Source organism: Archocentrus centrarchus, chromosome 9 (assembly GCF_007364275.1).
Source record: "Archocentrus centrarchus isolate MPI-CPG fArcCen1 chromosome 9, fArcCen1, whole genome shotgun sequence".
Lineage (NCBI taxonomy): Eukaryota > Metazoa > Chordata > Actinopteri > Cichliformes > Cichlidae > Archocentrus > Archocentrus centrarchus.
The window spans coordinates 5,649,036-5,672,769 of NC_044354.1; the positions used below are offsets into that span (position 1 = coordinate 5,649,036).

The 23,734-nt window shown below is 40.8% G+C and overlaps 1 protein-coding gene across 1 annotated transcript; it reads right to left on the reverse strand.

The window, feature by feature from the left end:
• Positions 1-1,189: 1,189 nt before the first annotated feature.
• On the reverse strand, positions 1,190-23,406 carry ndufs4 (NADH:ubiquinone oxidoreductase subunit S4). Its single transcript, XM_030737819.1, has 5 exons — positions 23,264-23,406; positions 20,105-20,183; positions 2,930-3,102; positions 2,696-2,769; positions 1,190-1,384 (listed from the first exon to the last, which is right to left on the reverse strand). The coding sequence occupies exons 1-5, from the start codon at positions 23,344-23,346 to the stop codon at positions 1,281-1,283; spliced, it is 513 nt and encodes a 170-aa protein (XP_030593679.1). The 5' UTR covers positions 23,347-23,406; the 3' UTR covers positions 1,190-1,280.
• Between the last annotated feature and the right edge of the window lie 328 nt (positions 23,407-23,734).

Consider the following 23,734-nt stretch of genomic DNA (forward strand, 5'->3'; position numbering starts at 1 on the left):
GAACGTTTTTTCCCCGCTGCTTCTCTGAGGGGATTTCAAAGGGGAAAAGCAACACATGCTGTCATTCATGCCCTGCTCTTCAGATGGACCATTACGCTCATATCAGATCGGCATTTTTGATGTGCCGAGTGACAGAACAAAATAAATAGCTAGCGCAAGGCTGTGAAAGATTTGCAATGCAGTGCGTTAATTAACGAAGGTCTATACCAATTAGGCGCCCATGATTGGTGTGTGAATATCAGTGCAGTCACGCAGGTTGGGGACTTGGCGCAAAGTAACACCACTGTTTACTGAACACAAAGAGCAACTACAAGTGCGGGCATCAACCACACTGCCAAGTGTAAATAGCTGGGCATTTTAGGGAATTTATGACTAAAGTTCTCAGCAGTGAGACTAGCATAGCTTTACTGGCTCGTTGAGTTATTTGGCTTTCAGGCAAATAGCATTTAAAGACCATTAAAACTAGGAAAGGAAGAGAGTGTGGGATTCATGTAAGACACGTTCACATCTAATTAATATTACAAGTCTTATTTTCTGCAGCATCTGAAATCTGGTTTTGTGATTTCTGTTTTTCATAAGATGGACTGTGATGTGAAGTCTGTTGCCAAGACCTTGTTAGGATTTGCAGCTTTTCATTTGTCACCTATAAAATGAATATTTGGAGAGGTTCTAGCACGTTGACCTTTAAAAAATTTTGAGAAATTTGATTAAATTTGACATTTTACAGACCAATCGATCAGTAATATATTTTAATGCTGAATGGAATCTGTTCCAGCTCTAATTTTATGTGGATTACTGTTGTGAAATCAAAATCAAAATGAATGTTGCTGGTCTCATTAAACAGATGATGAAGGTTAACATTTTCTTGGCTTTGGATTGTAAAAGACTTGGTGATTTCACACAGATGTTGCAAGGTCCTATTTGAATTCCAGTTGTGCAGCTCTCCAAACACCGAAACAATCAGGGTAACCGGATGGAAACAAACACTCACGTAGGAAAAATGTCACTGCTTTTGGCCTACAGACGTATTTATCCCTGTTTTTAAACAGGTTCTGATTGTAATAATATGTTCCTCTTTGTTTTGCTGCGCACAGCTCGACTCGGAGAACAAAAACTTCATTAATTGGGTGGACTACCCAATTAATAGTGAGGTGAAAGTTTGAAGAAAAAAGCGATAATGACCCAAATGTTTGGTATACTCATATAATTATGTATTTATTAACACGAATGATACAGGTCTGCTGCAGGTCAGGCCACCAAAGCAGGTGGGTGTCTTCAGTTTACTTGGCAGACCTCCGGGTCCTCTTGTCCCAGGAGAAGTTTGCTCCGTAGGATTTCACCCGTGGCTTTGAGGTCCTCTTCTCTGTTACGTCGTAGCTCCAACCTGAGGGAAAACAGAGTAAAGAGACGGGGGTGAGAACATCACGCATGTTCCCTTTGGACGAGCTCCAACCACAATGAGGTGTTTTGTAGAAACCAACAGGCTGTGTGTAGTCAGAACGGCTCTAATCGCTTTGGTGCAATAAACAGAGTAAGTCCGTTTCCTTTGCTTGGTTTCAACAAACTTTCCCAGATGGTTCAGTTCTGAGTCAAAGTGAACTTGACTAATGCCGCACAGAAAACCACCTCATTCTGGTTTACTAAAACAGGCCTGTGGTCGACTGTCTAATGAGGTGGGCTGGCCCATTAAGAGTGTTCTCCTGTTTTATTAGTTGTTATGAGACCTTCACTTTGTTATCTGCTATTTTGACAGGTGCTTGGATTACCACTATCATCATTACCTGATGAGAGTGCTTGGTTAAAAAGGTCAACTGAGGGCAGCTCAGTGGTGGAGCAAGCAAACACATGCATATGCCACGGTCCGGGCAGCGCGGGTTCGAGTCCCGGCCTGTCGCCAGTTTGCCCACATGTCTTCCCCTGTATCTTTCCCCATTTCCTGTTTCCCTTTACTAGTGACAAAAAGCCGCTGTGGCCAAAAAAAAAAAAGTCAACTGAGAATACTGTCTATGCTAAAAGAGATTAACTTCAAGAATCTGGTTCTTATAAAGTGCTTTTCTACTCTACCTGACCACTCAAAGCACGCCCGTTTGTCTAAGTGCCTTCTAATGAACATTCACACTGATGGATGCATCACGAGCAACTCGGGGTTCAGCATGTTCCCCAAGGATACTTTGGCATCCAACCACCAACCATCCGATCAGCAGATGAGCCGCAGTCACCCACTGACACATCAGCCTGAACATTCTCACATGGTTGGTTTGATGCATTTTAGTTCATTTGGTGTTTTCTCCACGTGAAAAGAACCCAAACCACAGGAAAAGGCTACAAGATTCAAACTCATCATCTGATCCAGAGCCGAGGAAATGAGCTTCAAAACTGTTTACATAAAATATGAACTGCTGCCTGTCCAGTCTGCTCATTCCACTGTTGATAGTAGATGCTGTTGCAGCCAGCAACAAGAGAAATAAAATTTGGATATTTGGTGACTCTATATATGGATTTTTTTTCTTTTCTTTTTAATGTATCAGGAACCACTTAAAATGAATTTAAGAATTTCAAGGAGGGCTAATGAGTGGTGAGGCTCATTTCTGGAAGGACTTTACTTCATTAGTTTCTGATTAAAAATGACAAAATATTATAACAGCGATATTGTTACATGTTTTCTGACTGAATTAAAGGTTGAAAAAATCTTTACCATTTTTCTCTGCAAAGGCTACTGCGTCTTCCTTGGAGGAGAATGACAGCACCATGTTGGATAAGGGATCAGCCCTAAAACACAACAAGAGTCAGAAATGTTACGCATTATAACCTCAAATTCAACAACTGTGCAAAGAGGTTCCAAAGAAAGATGGTTGTAAAACACCATGAAGTAATATAACATCAGTTTATGTGCTGCAGGGATCAGCTGGTGAAGGCGGGAGGTTCTTACGTTGAGGCCCAGCCCATCAGTGGGTTCTCCCAGCGCTCTCTAGTGTCAAAATCCATCTTCCACTTTTTGGTGCTGTTCGCTCCGGACTGCATGGCTGTCCTGGCTGGCACAAAGATGTGAACCTTACGAGTTTTGATGTGCTCCTCTGGGACGCCTGTCACAGTGGTGATGTCCTGAAGGACACAGAAATTAAACACAATGAACTTTAACAAAGTAAATAAGACAACAAAACACCAGGATAAAAAGCTGAACCTGTAAAATGCTTCAAATTTGGCTTCATTTTTCATCATGTTACTATCCAATGCTACGACTGATGTAACACGTTGTCCCCTACTTGTGTCCCCTAAGTTTTTTTGTTTTTACATTTACCATCACAAAGAGCGTGACAACAAGCTGTCAAAGGTTCCTTTTCATGCAGGCTTGTGTAATAACTCCCTGACCTAAAAACAGAAAAGTGGTGTACAACTTTTGAGAGGTGGCGATATGCACATTACTTCAAATTAATTGCACGAGAGAACAATGTGACAGTAATGTGCAAACTGTGCAGAGAGCAGAGACCTATACACTGCTGCAAAGACAACATCAAATCTAACACAAAGCTAGCAGCACAAGACCCCTGATCGCAGGCTGATGTCAACATAAGAGTATGGGGCCCCCAATGAAGCAACCAAAGCCTGATTTTTAAAAGGTGACACAGGCTGTGAAGCTTGCAGTATTGCACAGAGTAAAGGAAAAGTTGTCCAATGAAAGGTGTTGAGCATTTCCTCTTGATTAGTCCGGGTATTTGTACGACAGTTTAAATCGTGCCGTGAAATACTTTCTAAAGGTATTAAATAAGTAACGACAATTATTATTACTACATATGACCTCAACGCTGGTCACACTGGTTACTGATGGTGCTCAGCCCAGTTCCAACTACTGATCTGCACCTTTGTTAATGATCTAAAAAAAAAAAACAAAAAAAAACATAAGGCCTCAGTCACACAGGCATAGAGACCAGTCAACGAACCCCTGGCAACTGCAGTCATTAAGTGTGTTATTCCTTGACCAGTTGGTGACTGAATGATGGAGGTTGCTGGCTGTGAAATTGGTCACAAAGAGGATTCGGCACCAAAACCTCCTCATGATTGCTCTGGTTGCTAGCAGATTGCACGACAACGTGTCTGCGAACACTTGCTAATTAACCCCCTAGCAGTGGTGAACAGTGTGGACACAAACTGGAAATGCAGAATGTGTGCCTTCACATTAAAAGTTGTGCGCCTTAGTGCTGAAGCCAACATATCTCAAAAGGTGCAACTTTTAATTTGAAGGCAAACGTTCTGCGCTTCCGGTGTGTCTTGCAGTCGTCACAGTTTCAGATGCTTAGCAAGTATTTGGTGAGTTGGAGGTTCTCTGTGCAGCACCGTGTAGCTCTTATGACCAATTTCACCTAGCAACAGCAAGCAAACTCATACTCAATACACATTTTTCCATAGCAACTGGTGGTTAACAGGGGGTCACTGACCAGTCTCCAGGGCTTCATGACTAAGGCTTTAGCGATCAGTTTCACAATGACTGCCAGCAACCACTCACAACCATTCAGGGAATATACATTTTTCCCCCAGTTCAAGTGGCTGCCCAGCAGTCACCAACCAGTCTCTGGGCCTGTGTGACTGAGGCCTAAAACATCGGTGATTACAGATATACAAGAAATTAATAAATAATATTTCCAAATAGCTGGGATAGGCTCCAGCCCCCGTGGCCCTGGGAAGGATAAGCGGAAAAAGATAGATATTTTCAAATATAATTTCTGAGTTTTTGAAGAGGCAAAATGAGGAAGCTAGAAGAGAGTTTGACATCACAGTCAAAGCTTTTCATTTATGGTACCATATGTTTAAAAAACAAAAACAAAAACAAAAAAAATGTGGTTTTGGTTGCCAGCAACCCACACGAACTATTCTGACTCTGATTTGGTTAATCATGTCTTTTTCTCTCCCTGCAGAGATTAGGACTTCATGCAAAACATGTGTTTTTGTTTTTTTTCTTCTAAGGAAAGGACGTTAGATGTTAGCCTGCAGATGTGTCAGAGGAATAGTGGTCAGAAAGAGCTTGATGGCTATAAAAGTTACTTATGTAATCAAATGCTTTATGTTTTATATTTCTGTGCTTCACATCAACCTATTAGATTTATTTCCACTATTAAATATTGAGGTGCAAAAAGGGTGTCAATACATCTTTGATGTCAAAGAACAATAAAACATTTAAAGAAAAAAAATCTGAGGAGTGAACACTTTTTATAGGTGCTGTAAAACAAGCTTAAGTTTGGGTTGTAATTTTGTTACTGCCAGCACAAGTGCGAACAACTACGCATGAATCTCTCCTCAGCTTTAACCTGCCTGAACCGGTCTGTATATTTTTAGGGAGTCATATTTACATGCGTGTACCATTTTAGTGTTAGCAACATTACAGCAAAAATAAAATGAACCTGGAAGCAGACATTAGAAAATTAGAAAGATGTTTTTGGACTTATGTCAGGCTGTCCTGCATCACAAAGCTGCCTCACTTTTCACTGATTTATAGCATCATGGCATTGTACAGCTAACCTGATCACAGCCTGACAACTGACCAATCAGAGCACTAGAAAATGAAGCCATCATTCCAACATAATCCTAACAGGGAAACAAGTTTGTAATAGTTTTTTTTAGTTGTTTTTAAAGATTGTATTGCTTATATTTCATCTTGTGTAATGTTACTATAACTGAACTGCCTTGAAGTTACTGTGATTTTTATCTCTTTTCAAATTAAGTACTTCACATGTAAATAACTAGAAACAAAGGAGACTTTAAAAAAAGATTCAATGGATGTGATACACGAAGATGAATTAAAGTTATGAATCTGGCTTTTGCACCATTACTATTTTTATTTTTGTCTTTTATGCCAATACTACAAAAACAGATCTAAGTAATGTGTGTATACAGTAAACAGTTAAATAAAATGTTTAGTTTTTTTTTCTTTTTTTTAATTAATATGAACACACAAATCAAGGTGTCTTCCTATGACTAATGCAGGATGGGGTTCTATTCTTTCTATTTATTGTCTATTTTTAACTTTTTGTTTTTCGTGGTTCTTGCATGTGTTTGCATGTGTTTATGTTTTTATTAGCATTTCTGCACATTGGACATTAACGGAAAGCATACAAAAAAGTTGCAGTTACTTGTAAATATAACGAATATCTCTTGGATTAAATTTTTCATGAATACATTGCAATGGAATTACAACAAAAAAGTACTTCACATGACTGTGGTGGTACTGCTCATCAGGCGTACATACTCTGTGTGAAAAGGTCAATTCTGGAGTCAGAGAACAAAAAGGAAAATGAGAAATATAATAGCCTTCTATGAAATTCATTCCTAACACTTGATTTGTTGCAGACCTTCATAAAGTAGGCCAGCGTGACAATTGGAGGAGGAGGGGCCTGTGGGCGTGCTAAATGCCCCTTGGAGTGCCTATCAAAAATCTGGTCCAATTCTTGAGGGAATTAGCAAACAAGCAATGGGAAGTCGGCGACAAACACAGACGAACCTCCCAGCACGCAGGCAGCAGCCACCCAAGACTGAGGGCTTTCCAGGGAGCTCTCCTTTCAATACAAGAATTTTACACATTTCAATGGCCATTACAACTTCAAAGAATCAAATTTTCATCATTGTCTGTCATCTGCCAGTTGATTTGTACAAAGTGGGTCATTTTGCATGAACTCCACACAAAAAGCCTGCCTTCCCTTTGGCAAAGGAGCTTCCAACGGGTATTTAAGCCTGGTAAATTACAAGTCCAACTGCTAACTACTGCTTGTTTCAGCGAAACACTGTTGCCATGCAATCAAAAACAAGATCTGCGCATTGAAAAGATCGTTAAATGAAAGGGAAAAGACGAACAAAAAGAAGAGGGGGGTGAACGTCACAAGTGCCTGGTAATTATTTCCGGCTGCCCTATCTACTTAACCCGACAATTCCTTCTGTTCACAAAGAGGAAGAAAACATGTTCTCTTCACCCAGAGGGGGTAATGGTTCATGACACAATAACACACAAGATGGTGTTAAACAGCAACAAAATGGGATGCAAGGGGGGGTTTTTTTTTCAGCAGGTAATCAAAAATGCTTTAAAATGTGGCCTGCAGCAAGTTGTAATGTTTTATTTCCAATGGGCGATGTTTCTAAGATCTCTCTATTCTAAAGGAGAGATAAAAGCTTCCCGAGTGTTTTGGACACATTTGGGATTGGGGGGAAAATTCAATCTTTTACAAAAAGCATTTTTTGAGTTGAGTTTTATAACATTTGCAGTTCTGGGGCAGAGAGAAATAAAGGTCCCTCTCTGAGACGCATTAGAAATTACAACCTAAGCAGGCCAGTTACATGTATGTAGATGAAACCTGCATGACAACAGAGGCCCATATTTGGTAAACTGATGCAAACATTTCTCCAGATGTAACACACCCTAAATCACATCTTAGGTGTAGATGAGGATGAGAATGAGGAAGAATGTGTCAAAACAAATGCTCTGCCAAATCAATGAAAACCTTTGGCTTTGTTATTTGGCACTGTTTGCAAAAATAAAAGTCTAGACTTCTATGATATTTGCATGCATTACACTGAAGCTTGGAGGGTTATTGGCATAACAAGCTCACCCACAATACCCAGATTCACAAAAGGAATGATTTGTGGTTGGAATGTGGTGTGTTCCCAGGAAGACTAGAGAGGACCATCACAAAAGGAAAACCCAACACGGTTGGCACTTTTTCTTCTGCCACGTACAGGAAGCGAAATGAGAAACTATCAAGTTTGACCACTATTCACAGGGCCTTAGCGGGGCCCTACAATACCTGGCTGGGCAGACAGAATGCAGGGCTTAACAAAGGGGGGGGGGGGGTAACGGCTGGCAAAGTCTCCGTCACGTGAAAGCGTGTCCGATATTTTCTGACACCTCCAGGCTACGTGCCAAATAAAGAGCACAGGGGCTTGTCGCTGTGGGGCCACTGGGCCCACCAGAATGCTGAAAGCAGCACCCCTAATTCTCCAACTGAGGACTGGGATGGAAATTTTTGGTTGTAAACAAGACAGAATCTCAGTCTGCTTAAATATGGGGAAAAACGATAGGAAACAGTGAGATAGCAAAGAAAGAAAAGGATAAAGAATACAGTTTTACGGGGGGGTACATGCCTAAATGCCAACCGAATCAAATATTTTGAAATTAATTATTTATATTAATGAGTGCAGTCTCTGTTCAAAGGTTACTTATGTAGCTACAATTTACTGATGTCCCCTTGAATTGTTAGATGCAGGCAACCATTAATCATTTGAAATGAGGCCACCTTTAAGGATACATTCACTACACATGTGCACGTCTGTCTGTTCAAACCACAGCTTTGGGTTGCAGCTTTCTCGGGAACTGCTCATCCACGCAACATGAGTGAATGAAGTCATATATCACAGGAAACCAAAGATAACGCATAAATAAATGTCCAGCTGCCTTTGTGAGAAGTGTGAGTTTTAGATCAGAGTGACCTCAAACTTGAAAATGCACTCATCGGGTCCCACCAAGTCTGACACGGATTGGATGAATGGTTGAGACAAGTGATCTACAGGCCAAAAGACAGATTTCTCAAAATCTATATCATCAGGATCTTTGTAAAAATCTTGCCTGTGTTAAATAAGCTACACTGTAGCTTGCGAGCAATAAAATTGGATATTTTAATATGAAGTGCTGCGATGTTCCATCTTCTTGACATAGGAATCTAGCGGTCTGATTTCCAGTTCAATTCATCTCCTCCTTTGGTCAGTTATGATTAGTTCATGTTGGAAGGAGGAAAACAGAACGAAATGTGCAGCTGGAAGTCCAGTTTGAATAACAGAGTTTGAAGGTTTATCATATGTCAGCAAGCTTCATAGCAGTGCATAATTTAAGCAGGCAGTACTTAATAATGCTGGAGAATTATTATGGTGTGAATTATTTTATCTTCAAGAAACACAGAGTTCACCTTCAAAACTAGTACACAAGGGATGTGTGTTGCATGCATTTAATATCTATATTCAAGGCGGCTGTAAATTGACTTGCCAGAACTGCTATTGCTGCGCCAAACTCACCCGTGCTTCTCTTTGACTCTGGCAGCCCCTATTCTCAAACCCATCTTCAAGTTGGCTCAGTTGTTCACCAATATAGAAACCAGTCGCCGATGAAGACAAAGACTGGCCTATTTTAATTGCTGAAGAAGTCAAGATGCCGGGTGTGGATGTCTGTTTCTGTAAGGTTCTTCCAGCCTGCACTCTTCTCATATTGTTTAACACATCGTGTCAGCTTCGGATGATTTGCAGGTGAATGTCCACACTTCCTGCAGTTCATTTCCCACAGTTTATACAAAGGCAGTTTTGCCTGCTCTGTGACATAAAATGTGTTTTTCATATTATTTCTGATATTATCTGCAGATCTAATCCAAATAAATAAAGGCTTTAAGGATTTTTGTGGTATAGATTGCATTTCTGAAAGGGGAATGAGAGAGATCAAATGTAGTTTACCCCAAAAAGAGGTTTGCCAATAAGAAAAAAGAAAAAGAAAACTGATATCAGTTGGGAAGAGTGTTTGAGAAAATGTCCAAGTAAAACAATATAAATCATAAATTTTTTTATTCATCTAATTCCATTTTGATGAAAATATCTACTGCTTGGAAACACAATGAACAGTTCTTCAACTGGAAGTGCCCAGCTTTGGCAAAGACTGAAAACATGTGCATAAAATGACCCTTCTGTTTAATCACTCAGTGAACTAATTGCCCCTGTTCTTCTTTCACTTAATCCCCAGATACTCCCTAAAAAAATGATTTAAACATGAAATAATACTTAAAAAGGAATTCACATCTGTCCTTGATGTTATCCAGGATGACTCGGTATTAGTTATGAGAAGGATCAGCACTCCAATTAACCAAAGGGGTGAGACAACGTGGGTACAGGACGGGTACAACGGGACCATTATTGACTTCAGGGTTTCAACCATAGTGTGAGCCCAGTGGCATCTGTGGCCTTATCTGACCACCACAGCGCTACAGTTGTAAGTTATTGTTTTAAGACAAAAGCTGCTAACTTTGCTAATGTCTCATATTAGGTCATCATTACCACTGTTGCTTGAAAATAGGGTTTAAAAAGGGGATTAAAAGCCAGGCATGTTTCAGTTCAGCTCATATATAAACTAATCAACATGAACGCGGTCAAATGTGATTCGGTGCACTTTGGCTGGTATATACAGTACTCTTTTCTTTATATTTTGCTTCCAACGATCGAGATCTTGTCATTTTGTTTAAAGCAATCGTTCTGCAGCCTTTCTGAAGGTCTTCAAAGTTTCCTTTAGACACTGGCTCCTTTTTCACTCACATTCAGTTCTTGTTGTTGACATTTTCAGAGATTTTTTTTTTGTCAAGCCACTTAACACGGACCTAAGAATCATTCAAAAAAAAAAAAAAAGGCACCTAACTCATAGGATAAATTAGTGTTCCATCTACACATAATTCAGTTTTATTATGTAGCGCCAAATCACAACAACAGTTGCTTCAAGGCACTTTATATTGTAAGAGAAAGCCCCTACAATAATACAGAGAAACCCTCAACAATCAGATGATTCAATCAGAGCAAGCACTTGGTGACAGTGGGAACAAAAACTCCTTTAACAGGAAGAAACCTCCAGCAGAGCCAGGCTCAGGAGGGGCAGTCTTCTGCCACGACCGGTTGGGGGAGAGGGGAGAGACAGGGCAAAAGACATGCTTTTGAAGAGAGACAGAGATTAATCATAACTAATGATTAAATGCAGAGTGGAGTATAAACGCAAAGAGACTGAAAAGAGGTGAGTGAAGAAGAAATACTCAGTGCATCACGGGAAGCCCCCAGCAGCCTAGGCCTATTGCAGTGTAGCTAAGGGATGGTTTCAGGGTCACTTGATCCAGCCCTAACTATAAGCTTTATCAAGAAGGAAAGTTTTAAGCCTAATCTTAAAGTAGAGAAGGGTGTCTGTCTCCCGAATCCAAACTGTAAGCTGGTTCCACAGAAGAGGGGCCTGAAAGCTGAAGGCTCTGCCTCCCATTTTACTTTTAAATACCTTAGGAACCACAAGTAAGCCAGCAGTCAGAGAGTGAAGTGCAAAGAGGTGACATATAGGATGGGGCCTGATTATTGTGTGTGTGTTAAGAGAAAACTTAGCAAAGAACTAATTTTAAATTGTATCTTTAAACTTTATCTTTGGAACGAGAAGCCTGTCACAAAAAACATAATTTGTGCTCGCTTCTTAGATTCAGTTATGAAATGACACTTCACTATAGCACTGCACCTAAAGATTATTTGGTAGTCGACTAATCTGTCAATTATTTTTTCAATTAGTCAATGATTATTTAAATCTGTTGAGGCTGCTGCTCAGAGCTGTGGCTGCAAGGTGGTTGGTGCCTGTTGTGGTGGTAACCCCCAAACCAGATGGTGGTCACCGGAGATGAAGGGAGCTATCAAGCTGAAGAAAGAGTCCTATCGGGCTTGGTTAGCCTGTGGGACTCCGGAGGCAGCTGACAGGTATCGGCAGGCCAAGCGGAATGCAGCTCGGGCAGTGGCCGAAGCAAAAACTCGGGTGTGGGAGGAGTTCGGTGAGGCTATGGAAAAAGACTTTCGGACGGCATCGAAGCAATTCTGGCAAACCGTCAGGCGACTCAGGAGGGGAAAGCAGTGCTCCACTCACACGGTTTATAGTGCGGGTGGGGTGCTGCTGACTTCAACTGAGGCTATAGTCGGACGGTGGAAGGAATACTTCGAGGACCTCCTGAATCCCACTGACACGCCTTCTGTAGTGGAAGCAGAGTCTGGGGACGAGGGAGATGACTTAGACATCACTGGGGGTGAGGTCACTGAGGCAGTTAAACAACTCCTTGATGGCAGGGCCCCTGGGGTGGACAAGATTTGCCCTGAGTTCCTGAAGGCTCTGGATGTTGTAGGGCTGTCTTGGCTGACACGCCTCTGCAAAATCGCGTGGAGATCTGGGGCAGTGCCATTGGATTGGCAGACCGGGGTGGTGGTCCCATCTTTAAGAAGGGAGACCGGAGGGTGTGCTCCAACTTTCGGGGGATCACACTCCTCAGCCTCCCCAGTAAGGTCTATGCCAGGGTGCTGGAAAGGAGGGTGCGTCCGTTAGTCGAACCTCGGATTCAGGAGGAACAATGCGGTTTTCGTCCTGATCGCGGAACACTGGACCAGCTCTTTATCCTCTCAAGGATATTCGAGTGTGTGTGGGAGTTTGCCCAACCAGTCTACATGTGCTTTGTGGACTTGGAGAAGGCATTCGACCGTGTCCCTCGGGGTATCCTTTGGGAGGTCCTGCAGGAGTATGGGGTGTCTGGCCCGTTGTTGCAGGCCATTCAATCTCTGTACAACTGCAGTGAGAGCTTGGTTTGTATAGCCGGTAATAAGTCGGATTCGTTTCCTGTGGGTGTTGGAGTCGCTGCTCCTCCACATCGAAGGAGCCAGTTGAGGTGGCTCGGGCATCTGATTAGGACGCCTCCTGGCCGCCTCTTGGGTGAGGTGTTCCGGGCATGTCCCACCGGGAGGAGGCCCCGTGGTAGACCCAGGACACGCTGGAGAGATTATATCTCTCGGGTGGCCTGGGAACGCTTTGGGGTCCCTCCGGATGAGCTGGAGGAGGTGGCTGGGGAGAGGGAAGCCTGGGCTTCTCTGCTTAGGCTCCTGCCCCCGCGACCCGGCCCCGGATAAGTGGAAGAGAAGGATAGATGGATGGATGGATGGATGGATATTTCATCTTACTTCAATCTTACTGTATATAGTGTTATTATTAGTAGTATTAAGGTTAAATTGTTTGTTGATTTTATATATATTCTTCTCTTAATAGTGTGAATTATTATATCTTTATTTATATTTATAATAACTGCGGCTGCTGTTTACACCCAAATTTCCCCTCTGTGGGACAATAAGGCTGTTTCTCTTTCTTCTTCTTCTTCTTCAAGCCTGCCCACCTGTTAACATCACCTTGTTGTTTCTTCTCATGATTAAATACTGACCCCCCCCCCCCCCCAAAAAAAACAAGTTTGAAACTAATCAAATGTATTTTTAACATTGTGACCTCATAATAAATATCAAATAAACAATGCATATTAAAGGACAATGCATATTTTTATTTTTAAATGAAAATATGTGCAAACAAGTAAATAAAAATGGCTCTGTCCAAAAGCTCAAACAAGGCTTCAAATTAAATCAAAAAGATTTTTTCCCGTCCAAAACCTGAAAAGTTTACATATGATTCAGTTTCATGAAGAGGTTTACTATTAATTATGAATGCTAATATTAATGCAAGAAAAAAAATAGGAGCCAACATAGCTACTCCTTCACTCGTTAGCTAACATAACTGAAATGGTGCTGCTTAGCAAACATCATCCGTGAGACCTTGTTTCCGACAGGTAAACTAACAGAAACATTACTGTACAAACACTAACAGGTATCTACGACGTATTAACTCTCTAAGACGTCCCCATCCAGGAGCCTTTAACGCTCAGCATTGCAGTGATGCTGCCGTGGAAGGAAAGCTCTGCTCTGCTTTATTTTTGTTTTCTGTGAAATGCTCCCACACCTTTGACAGTCTGTCTCCATTTCCTTTCATTTTCTCCACCTTTCTGTTGTTCATGGTACTTTCTTCTTCATTAATATTGTTATTAGCAGACAATGGAGGCAATACTGCCCCCACATCTTCCTGTAGTGTATTGCAGTTACAAAATCACATGATAAGCGGAATCAAATGGATGGATGGGTTTTAGAATGAACTCGTCAACAATTAAAATTCCACGTCGACTAGTTTTTGTAGTCGACATCATCGATTATGTCGACGAATCGTTGCAGCCCTAATGCACTATGAAAAATGCCAAAGATACACAGTTCGACAAGAATAAAATAGTGTTTTTGCAGTAACAAGTTGCTTCCCAAAGAGCTGTCAATCAAAAACTTGGCATATTTCAGCATGGTGTGCAATGTGTCCTTTAAAATTTGAGGAAGAAAAGGTTCTGGTATGTTTGGAGGCCAGGCCAACACTTTTGTCATGTTTAACTATCTGCTCGTGAACAGGTTTTGTCAGCAGAGATGCTGCTACAGTTGGAGGGCAACCACAAGAATGCCAGTAGCAAAGATTGCCCAGCAGAGGATTGCACTGCAATGAGATAATTGGTGTTATTCACTTCACCTGTCCTGGCTATGGTTAACTGGTTAAAATCTATTTGCAAAAACAGCCCGCTCATATTGCCTAAACATTATTACTGGCATCCTGTTTTTATGGCTCGTTAAAGGTTTTCAAATCTCAGCTGAAGTACACAGTGTATTCTCCTGTTAGTACAGTAAACCAAGCAAAGCAGACAAACAAGCAAACAAAGGATGACTGGCTCTGGCAGAACATTTCTAAGCGTCACTGTCACATTTTTATAGATACTAGGACTGCTCATCATAACATGTACACCTGTATGCCAAAACTATAACTTGGCACCCAGAGGGGTCAAAAGGTCACCCAAGCTGAATCATGTTGAGTCAGCAAGTGCTGAAAGCCCAAATACATCACCCTTAACCCCCCACTGTCCAGCCCACACCCAGACCAAGAGCCTCACTCATCAGCCTCGGCTGGTTTCCACCTTCAGACGTCTTTGAAGTGGAAAAAATGTGCCAATACTGACTGGACACAGGGGGCATCTCTAATAGAAACAAATATTATGCTGCTTGCTCATGTGTGGGAGTGGTTCAATGTTGGAGAACAAGAAGCAGCTGGTATATGAGAGTCATCTTGTAGTTCACATTACACATACTGCTAAAGAGAGGACAGAGGTCATTTATGAATATTTTGGATGCAGACACACTTGTTTGTTTGTCTGAGCATCTCAAATGTCATTTATAATAAATAATTTATAAATAAACCCAAACTATGAGAACATGTCAAGCTAAGACGCGCTACATTTCAAATTAATCTCACTGTGAATATCTTTTGAGGTTTAAAGTGTTTGTTGGACACAACTTTGTGAGGAAAAAAAAAAAAAATTTAAAGGCGAAAGACAGCAGCAATAGTAAGCATTATTTCCTCTTGTGATATTAATATTCCTAGTGTATATTAAGCCTGTGACTTTTTTATTTGGTTAATTGTTTGGTGCGTCTCATTTTGTCTGATTTAAAAAAAAATGCATACAGTTTGGTGTTGTGATTATATAAATGCTAAAAGAGCCTGCAAAACTACAAAAAGAGCTGGTAGCTTACAACTAATGAATTAATGGAAGTGTTGTCAAACAGAAGCAGCAATTCTTTTCATCAGTCTGCAAACACAACACTTAGCAGTTGGACACTTCCTAAAACTCCCCAGTGCTGATGGAGCTGAGGAGTCCTCTTCAGAGGGTTAGTCTCTATGGAAGAGAGTGCTAATGAATGAATACTATTTAGTTGATGATACATAATAAAGCCTCTTGTCTGGCATTCATCAAAGACCAACATCCTCTCAGCCACTACTTCAAACTTGAGCCGAGATATTTTTTTTTTTTTTTTTGCACAAGTGCGCTGTATAAGAGGGCAACCAGACAAAACAGACACTTAAGTGTCTATGTGCAAAGGAAGGAGGAAAGGAGGAGGGGAGAGAGTGAAAAGGGGGTTGATGGGGGGGTGAATGTGGTCTGCTCCACTGTAGGTCACTCTGTCTCCGAGGCTCAACAGACAGCATTCACGCATGTACTGCAGATTTAAACTGGTGTGGTGCTTAATGTCCCCATAGCTAGAATAGCTGTTTAGTTTTTAAATTTTTTTTTTTTTTAATTTTAATGGATTCAGAGTTTGTTTTTTTTTGTTTTTTTCCAGTTCCCATAATGTAAAAAAACAAAACAAAAACTGTTTGAGGTTTGGTGATTGAAGGTACTTGACACTTGCAAAACAATTATTCTGTATTAGAGAGTTTGACAAGGAAATAAATCCTGCGTCTCAACCACAGGATCTTACAATCTGATTTCAATTTCTGTCTTTAGAAACAACCAGCACAGGCTTTTAGACTCAACTACATTACCGCAATCGAATCCCACATCTTTTTAGGCCAATGTGATGTCACATCTTGCCAAGCAAACGCTGTTCTCAAAATTATAATAAATAAATAAAGAAACCAAAAACTTAGCAAAACTTGACATGCCAGGCATCCACTGAGCCTACCTACGCTCTCCTCTCACCGTCTTTCTTCCTCCTTTTCACTCAACTCCCTGCAGTCTAATACTGTCCTCCTCTGGCTCATAAAACCCAAGTGCCTTTAGAGAACTCTATAACAAGGCTTCACAAGCGCTTTAAGATTATGGTGTTGCCTTTATGTGGACAGAGGAGCGCACTTGGCCACAGCTGAGGCAGGAGTAGATTTTCTGTTCGCAGACTCAGGCATAAGTGGGAGATATTGTATTGCATATTGAAGCAGCTGTTATGGTTATAACCACAGTTGTTTCTTCAAAGGGCCAGAGAGTAGCAGCAAAAAGGCCTGGCTCTAATTGACTGCGGTCGCAGACATTCCGTGTAAGCTGTGTATCAGTGGCCAGCCAGTCGGACACTGGGAGCTGCCCAGCATGCTTATCAAACAGTAATTACAAACAAAAGCAGGTCGGCATGGGTGCTCCAGGGAACAGCTACGGGCACTGGTGCTCCATCACGCAGGTCCTTTTATTTGGCATCATTTCTGAAAATCAGCCAATGACCCCGAAATTTCGCTCATAAAAGTCAAATTTAAGTCTTTAAACATATGGAAAAAAAACGCGAAAACAGTCGAGATCTACGACTAACCGGCAAATTTTTGGCATCTCCCAAAGTAGTTTTAGGCAACCCTAAAAGGAAAATCCACTCCCAAGCCACGTCTTTACTGTATGCAGGTTTGTGCGACATATCAAAATGCTATTTCAATTACAAATATGGCTTCCAATGATTATTAAAGCCAAAAGTAAAGCAAATATAGTTTTAAGATGATGCTCTTGTTTGATATTTAAGTGCTTTCCAAACTCACATTTCGTTTTCAGTTCCATTGTTAAAAGGGCACTTTTGCTATGCTCAGAAATTTGTATTTTTCCAAAGTCTATAATGTAAACAACCATAATAGTTGAGAATTTTGCCAAAAATCAAGTAGCCCTAATTATACATGCTTACTGACATGCCAGCCAAAGGCCCATCCTAAGCTAGGAAGAACCCAGATTCTCAAACATATTTCTTATTCAGTTCCTCTTTTACTCTTTAAAAGCCTCACGTGGCATTATCAAAATGTTTGTTTGCCTGATCAGCAGTTCAAAACCCAAAGCTACTTGACTTACATAGTCACATTGTCAGTTTTGCTTGAAAAATTAGTGTTGAAATGTTGAAATTTAAGTGAAACACACTCAAAAATGCAGTCTGTGTGTTTATATCCCTGTCAAGATAAAAACTTAGATTACAAGCTGTCTATGACTAATCAGTTATCCAAAAAGTATTTTTCTGTCTGCAGTTCAAATCACATTAATGTCCTTTTCCCTGATTTTTGACCCGCAGGAGATTCTAAATTAGTCTGTAACGGAGATGGCCAAACAAAATGTAGAGATCCATGTTCCTGTTAAGTCTGCATTTTCTGGACACACGAGAACTAAGGACAAGATAATGAGTATCAGACAAACATTCAAGCAGAGTTTTTGGAGTGAATTCAAAATATCATTGCCCAGGCCAAATGCAACCTCATCTGAACGAGGTTATTCAGAAATGTTCACTACACGACGAGCAGCACACCACTTTCTCCTCGGCTGGTTGAGAGAGACAGCATGCGAACCCTGTATAACCTCTCAGTGGATCGAGATCTTTCTTTGATTGGTCAAACCAGAAAGCAATTCACACTTATTGACAGCCTGATGAAGTACTAGCGTGCTGACATACGCTGAATGCCCAAAAGGGAGAGTGCTCTCAATGCCCTCTACCACGTGAGACGGAGGCCACTGTACTGTAAACAGCTGAGGGCCTCTCTTTTCGGCCTGTCTGGGCGAACATTAGAGTACTTTCCCCTCGTCGCCAGTAACAGCACGCTACAAAGGAACCTCTGTTGCCGACAACACTGAAGTGGCCACTGTCTTTTTCGTGAGTCTCAGGGTGTCTCACAAACTTTTTTCCATGCTTGTTTCTTTTTTTCACCCCCCCACCCCTCCACATTTTTTAGAGGCCCTTTTTTTCCTCTCCTCTGCTGTGCCTCTCTGTGGCCCCTACTGAGAGGACAGAGACAGACACTCCACCCAGCCAAAGGTTTGTCTGCCAGTATGGCCAGCTTTGGTCTGGACAAAAGCACACTGACGCTGCCCATACTGCTCCCCCACCCCAAAACAAGTCCACAACAGACTCCCACATTCTCCCCAAACTCCCTCTTTCTTCGTAATCTTCGATCTCAATCGTCTTTTTATGACAAAGCATTAATGGTCAAAGATCAGTCTTTGTTTTGTACAGTTGGTACATTGTTAACCACTTAAAATACTTGCTTATCACTATTTAGACTGTAGTTCAACACTTCTTGAAAGAGGCTAAAAAGACTTAAGTGAAACAGAGCTATACTACATACTAGACAAATTAATTCAGTAAAGTAACTGTTGTCTAGTAAACTAGCTTTGCTCTAACTGAGCCTTGATTCAAACTAAAATGTTCCTCTGGAGCAACGCTGTGCACCAAAAACAGATTATCTGATCAACCCATCAAAAGACAGCTCAGGAAAAAAAAAAGTCAGAGATGCTACGTAAAAGAAAAAAGTGGGGCTTCATAGGGATTTTATCATTCACCATCTTTAAATGCACTTAAACAATCGCACTGAAAGTCAGATTTCTGAAATTACTTTCATAAACATTATGCAAGTCAGAAACTAGGCCTGTAAAAAGAAAACCCTTACTCCATAGGAGATTTGAGAAACCTGAATTTTTATGTAAATGTTAGACAACTTTTTCTTGGTCTTGTACATGTGTAACCAGCGAGACTGAAACTTAGCAGCCTTCAATCCTTGCCCAAGATACCCCTGATGAATTTGCTTGATTTGTCTGACTAATACTCCAAACCCAAAGAAGTTGCTGGAGTGCATTTAAAACACATCACCTATTTTTTCCCCCTGTAACCCAGTTTCATGTGTGTATGCTTAAACATCAAATTCTACCTGGCTCAATTGTCCTCACAAGGTGGGTATAAAAATGGTAACCCTTTCTCGATAGCCATTTTTTGGAAGCACAATAATTCTCCAACACCACTCCGTGAAGCCTTTTGTGGGTGCAGAAAGAGTTGTGAAAAGTCCTGATAAACTGTCTTTAGTGACTTCAGTATTCTCTGTCTGTGTTCAGCAGCTCAAACCAACTACAAGGCACTACAAGGACAAGACACTGCCTAGTTTGTGGGTCAGTGTATGACACAGAAAACATTTACTGTTCTGCTGCATCAACTTTGAAAATTTACCAACTGTATGAAGGCAGAGTAGGTGAAATCGACAAGTCCAGACAAAATAATTTTGTTGGGCATATGTTACCAACCGAACAAGCTTACTCTGGCCTGTCTGCTCTAATTTTCCACTGACAGAGTAGACACAAAGCAAGTGTTATGAAATAGTTATGCCAAGAGAGGCCAATAAAACTATCATGCAATAGCTGTTAATTGCTGATGCTAAGCAAAGATCCCTCAAGAAGTGTCAAACCTGTGAAACTTCATAAAGTGCAAAATAAATCATTTGTGTTACTTACATTTCACAGTATTCAGTCACTAATGAACTGGGAAAATGCTCAGGCAGGGGAGGTATTGACATGGGAGCTGAGACACAACACACCCTGTACATGTTAAGGCAATATGTCACTACAGTGTCCCCATCTTTCAACTGTACTGACGGGTATTAAAAAGCAATGGAGACTGTCGTTTTTGGAACGGTTAACCAAAATGATTCGGCATTTAAAATCTAGGAGGATTGTGAAGATAGGAGTAATCTGAATTGTCATTGTTACAAAAGCCTACTGTTTGGGACAAGTTCATTTTGGCAGCAGATTAGGAAGTTTTTTAACTGTTTTTCTCTCTCTCTCTCTCTCTCTCTAGCAGAGTAATTGGAAGACAGCAGATCAGACAAACACCAATCTACGACTCACGTTGAACAGGGATGAATCCTTACCAATTTCTCATCAACTGTAATAAGCTGCGTGTCTTGTCCTGGTTTCTCTGCCAGCCTCAATGTTGATGTGCTTGTAGACCTGAAAAATCATTACATAGTCATTACACGCAAAGCACCAAAGGCGCACAAGTGACAAAGAAGAAAATTACACAAACAAGTTACGCTCTGGAGCCGCTGACGATCTTGGAGGAGGCGGTGGGGTGGGGGTACAGTGAAAAGGAAGCAACAAGGAGGGAATCCCCCCACCACTTATTAGTTCTGTCTGGTGAATCTCTGCAGACTCTCACTCTCATCCTAATGACAGGACGTGCTTAATGTTGGCTGTGGTCAACTGTCAGGCGAGGACTGTGAAGCTCTTTGTCAAAGTGCAGCCGTGTCCGATCACAAAACGGCAATGTGCCATCACAGAGCAGCACATTCCATGTAATCATAATTTTGTATTTATTTCAAATAAATGTTAAGTTTCCACTACGTGTCAGGTCTTATATTTCAATAAAAACAGAGATTTAAAAAAAAAAATAAAGAAAGAAACAAGTGTGGTTCAGGTGTAATTTGCTCAGTTCCTACACTTGAATGAGGTCCTGCCCTCTTTCCTGGCATGGAAGGAGCTTTGGGGAGTAACTACACATGGCAGTATACACAATCACCATGAACAGATAAAGCAATGAGTCCTATGCTTTATTTTAACAGAAATCTGTGCACTTCCCTTTGATTTCTGTTCATTTAATTAAAAACATAAATTATGCTTCAGTAAATGAAACCCAGATTAACAAAAATGGTTTTAAACAAAAAGACAATTTTGTGCAACACTGAGAATGGGGCTTTCTTTTTGGTCTGGCTAGAAACTCTTTAGGGAGTGCCAAAAAAATCTTCTGTGCAGAGGAAACCTGCAGACACGTACATAAACTTGTATTATATATACAAGTGTATTTAATGACAGTGAGATGAGAAAAGTGCTTTGCTAATTTCAGCACATTGTTTCAGCAAAACAACATATTAGTAATGGATTGAAAATGAAGAGCAGGTAGCTAAAACAACAGTGATGCTTCCTGTCTCTTAGTTTCTTTAAAGACAAGAATGATGTAATTCTGAGAGTAGTTCTCCCATTGTTTTAGATGGATTAACACTTTGGAAGCTTTTGTGCAACATGAAAGGCTGTTTTTTTTTTTCATGTAAAGTTATTTTTACCTCATCCATCTCACCTCTGACTGTTTAACTGTGTGCTCAGCTCTGTATGTAAAACCATTTCCCTTCCCACACACAGAGATCACACAGTTAAACAGAAAAACACACACACACACACACACACACACACACACACACACACACACAAAACATTCTAAGAATAGAACATTTTGTTCTGTCAGTATCTCTTAGAATAGAACAGAATAGAAGAACAGAATGCCTTTATTGCCATTATACAGAATGTACAAAGAGATTGGAGATATCAGTGGCAATATTGAGGTGAATATTGTGGCTTTTTAAATAATTTTTTTCCTATATTAAATCCAGATTATGAGGACTGTAAGTAAAATTATTAGATCTGCTTTGTTGATGCATCATTGGCTTATTGGAAAATACAATGGTATTCCTCAATGACAATGACCAATTTTATCTGTTGTGTAACATCAGTTCTGCTATGACTAAATGGTGAAAAAATAATGTGAAGAACAGCTAAAATACTTTTATTTCTTCTTTTTCTTCCTTAAGCTGTTTCCTTTAGGGGTCACCACAGCGCATCATCTGCCTCCATCTCACCCTATCGATAGCATCCTCCTCTGTCACACCAATCCTCTGCATGTCCTCCTTCACCACATCTATGAATGTTTTTAAAATTTATTTATTTATTAAACCTTTATTTTACCAGGTAAAATGTTTTGAGAATCAGTTCTCATTTACAAACATTACTTGGCCTCTTCTCTTCTCTGTGGTCTTCCTCTTTTCCTCCTGCCTTGCAGCTCCATATTCAACATACTTTGCCCAATACAGCCACTATCCCTCCTCTGCACATGTCCAACCCATCTCAGCCTTGCCTTTCTAACTTTGTCTCCAAACCATTCAACCTGAGCTGTCCCTCTGATATTTCTAATCTTGTCCATCCTGGTCACTCCCAACAAAAATCTCTGCCACCTTCAGCTCAGCCTCCGGTCTTTTTGTTAGTTCCTTGTAGGAATGTGGCAAATAGCTAACAGCAAAACAAACAAAACCACTGACAACAGCCAAACTACTATTTTAAAACAGAATTTAATAATTGTTGTGTCAGTATGGCCAGCAATACTGATGATGCTGATGCCTGCCAGGCAAGCAATCATCCCATCCCGTTCAGCTTGTGAAATGAGACAGTAAGCTATCGTTTATTAAAGTAAAACACCATTAGACCTCAGACAGCACTTTTAAAGTGCCTCAAAACTCTTTTGCTGTGGTGGATAACTGGATGGTAAAAGCTCTTTGGAGAATTAGAAATATAAAAATTTAAAAGCTCAGAGTGGGGGAAACATTTTGGAGCAGCACAGGGACCAACATCAGGCAGTTTGTTTAAAACACTGCTACAAACACAGGTAGCTTTTCTTTAGATTGTATTGCTGGGGTGTGAGAACTAAGAATGAGCAAATCTTAAGTAAACATGTTATTTCAAGAAGAGCACTGTGTCCAATAGCAGTGTATTACTTTGATGCTAATTGTTAGTTTCCAGGTTCCCTACAGTTTCCTGTATTTTTAGCTGTCGGTTGAGTCTCTTATTTAATAAAGTTGTCCCTGTCTGGTATTTTACACATGCTGTGCAGACCAATGAGCACAGTTTAATTGTGTTAGCTTTTAAATTAATTTCTAGCTAGCCCTAGCATTAGCCAACTAGCTGGGCAGCAGGTGCTTTGAGGACACTATTTAAAAGCCTAATGAATTTCAAGACAAAGCGTGCAGACTGGGACGTTGTTAAGTATGTAAACTCGCCGATTATACCGCATAAAGTGCACCCCCCCCCCCCCCCCTTTTTTTTTTTTTTTTGTTTTTCCTTTTTTCATTAACATGCTCTGACGTTGGCGAGCTAACAGACACACGGCCTCCGCGCTTTAGTCGACTTGGGAGTTAAATAATTAAACAAACTCAGCTCTGAGTATCAAGCGCGAACACAAACCTGATAAACAATGAATATGAAATTACCTGATAGGATTCAGGAACGTTTTAGAAGCGGCATTGAGCGCAGACAAACGTCCCAAAGCGAGAAGTGACATTGAGGACGCCATGATTGTTGTCAACAATGACGTACGGCAACCGCGAAGGAACAAACAGTACGCGCGGGTGGCGGAGACAGCTGGTACACGAAGGACTTTGCCAACCGAAATTTTGGATGTGTCACACAACACACCAAGGGACGCCCAGACATCTACTTACGCCAGTGCTCTCTTATATAACAAAGAACAATGATTTTGGTGTAAATGGAAGGAAAAACCCGCACGCTGAGAAGAATTTCAATTTGCTTTTGTTTCATGCTTACTCACAGAAGTTTATATTTCCTCCTTTTCTGCTCGTTTTCTTATGCTTTGCTTAATAAGATGAATAATAAAAACCCTGAGTGAGTTTTAATGTTGCAAATTACTTGATACGGTATTACTTGCACTTAAAACATGTTTT

Coding starts and splice junctions, on each gene's coding strand:
- ndufs4 (XM_030737819.1), bottom strand. CDS start 23,346: ATGGCGTCCTCAATGTCACTTCTCGCTTTGGGACGTTTGTCTGCGCTC. Junction 20,184..23,263: donor ACGTTCCTGAATCCTATCAG/GTAATTTCATAT, acceptor ATGATTTTTCAG/GTCTACAAGCACATCAACAT. Junction 3,103..20,104: donor TTACAGTTGATGAGAAATTG/GTAAGGATTCAT, acceptor TGTGTCCTTCAG/GACATCACCACTGTGACAGG.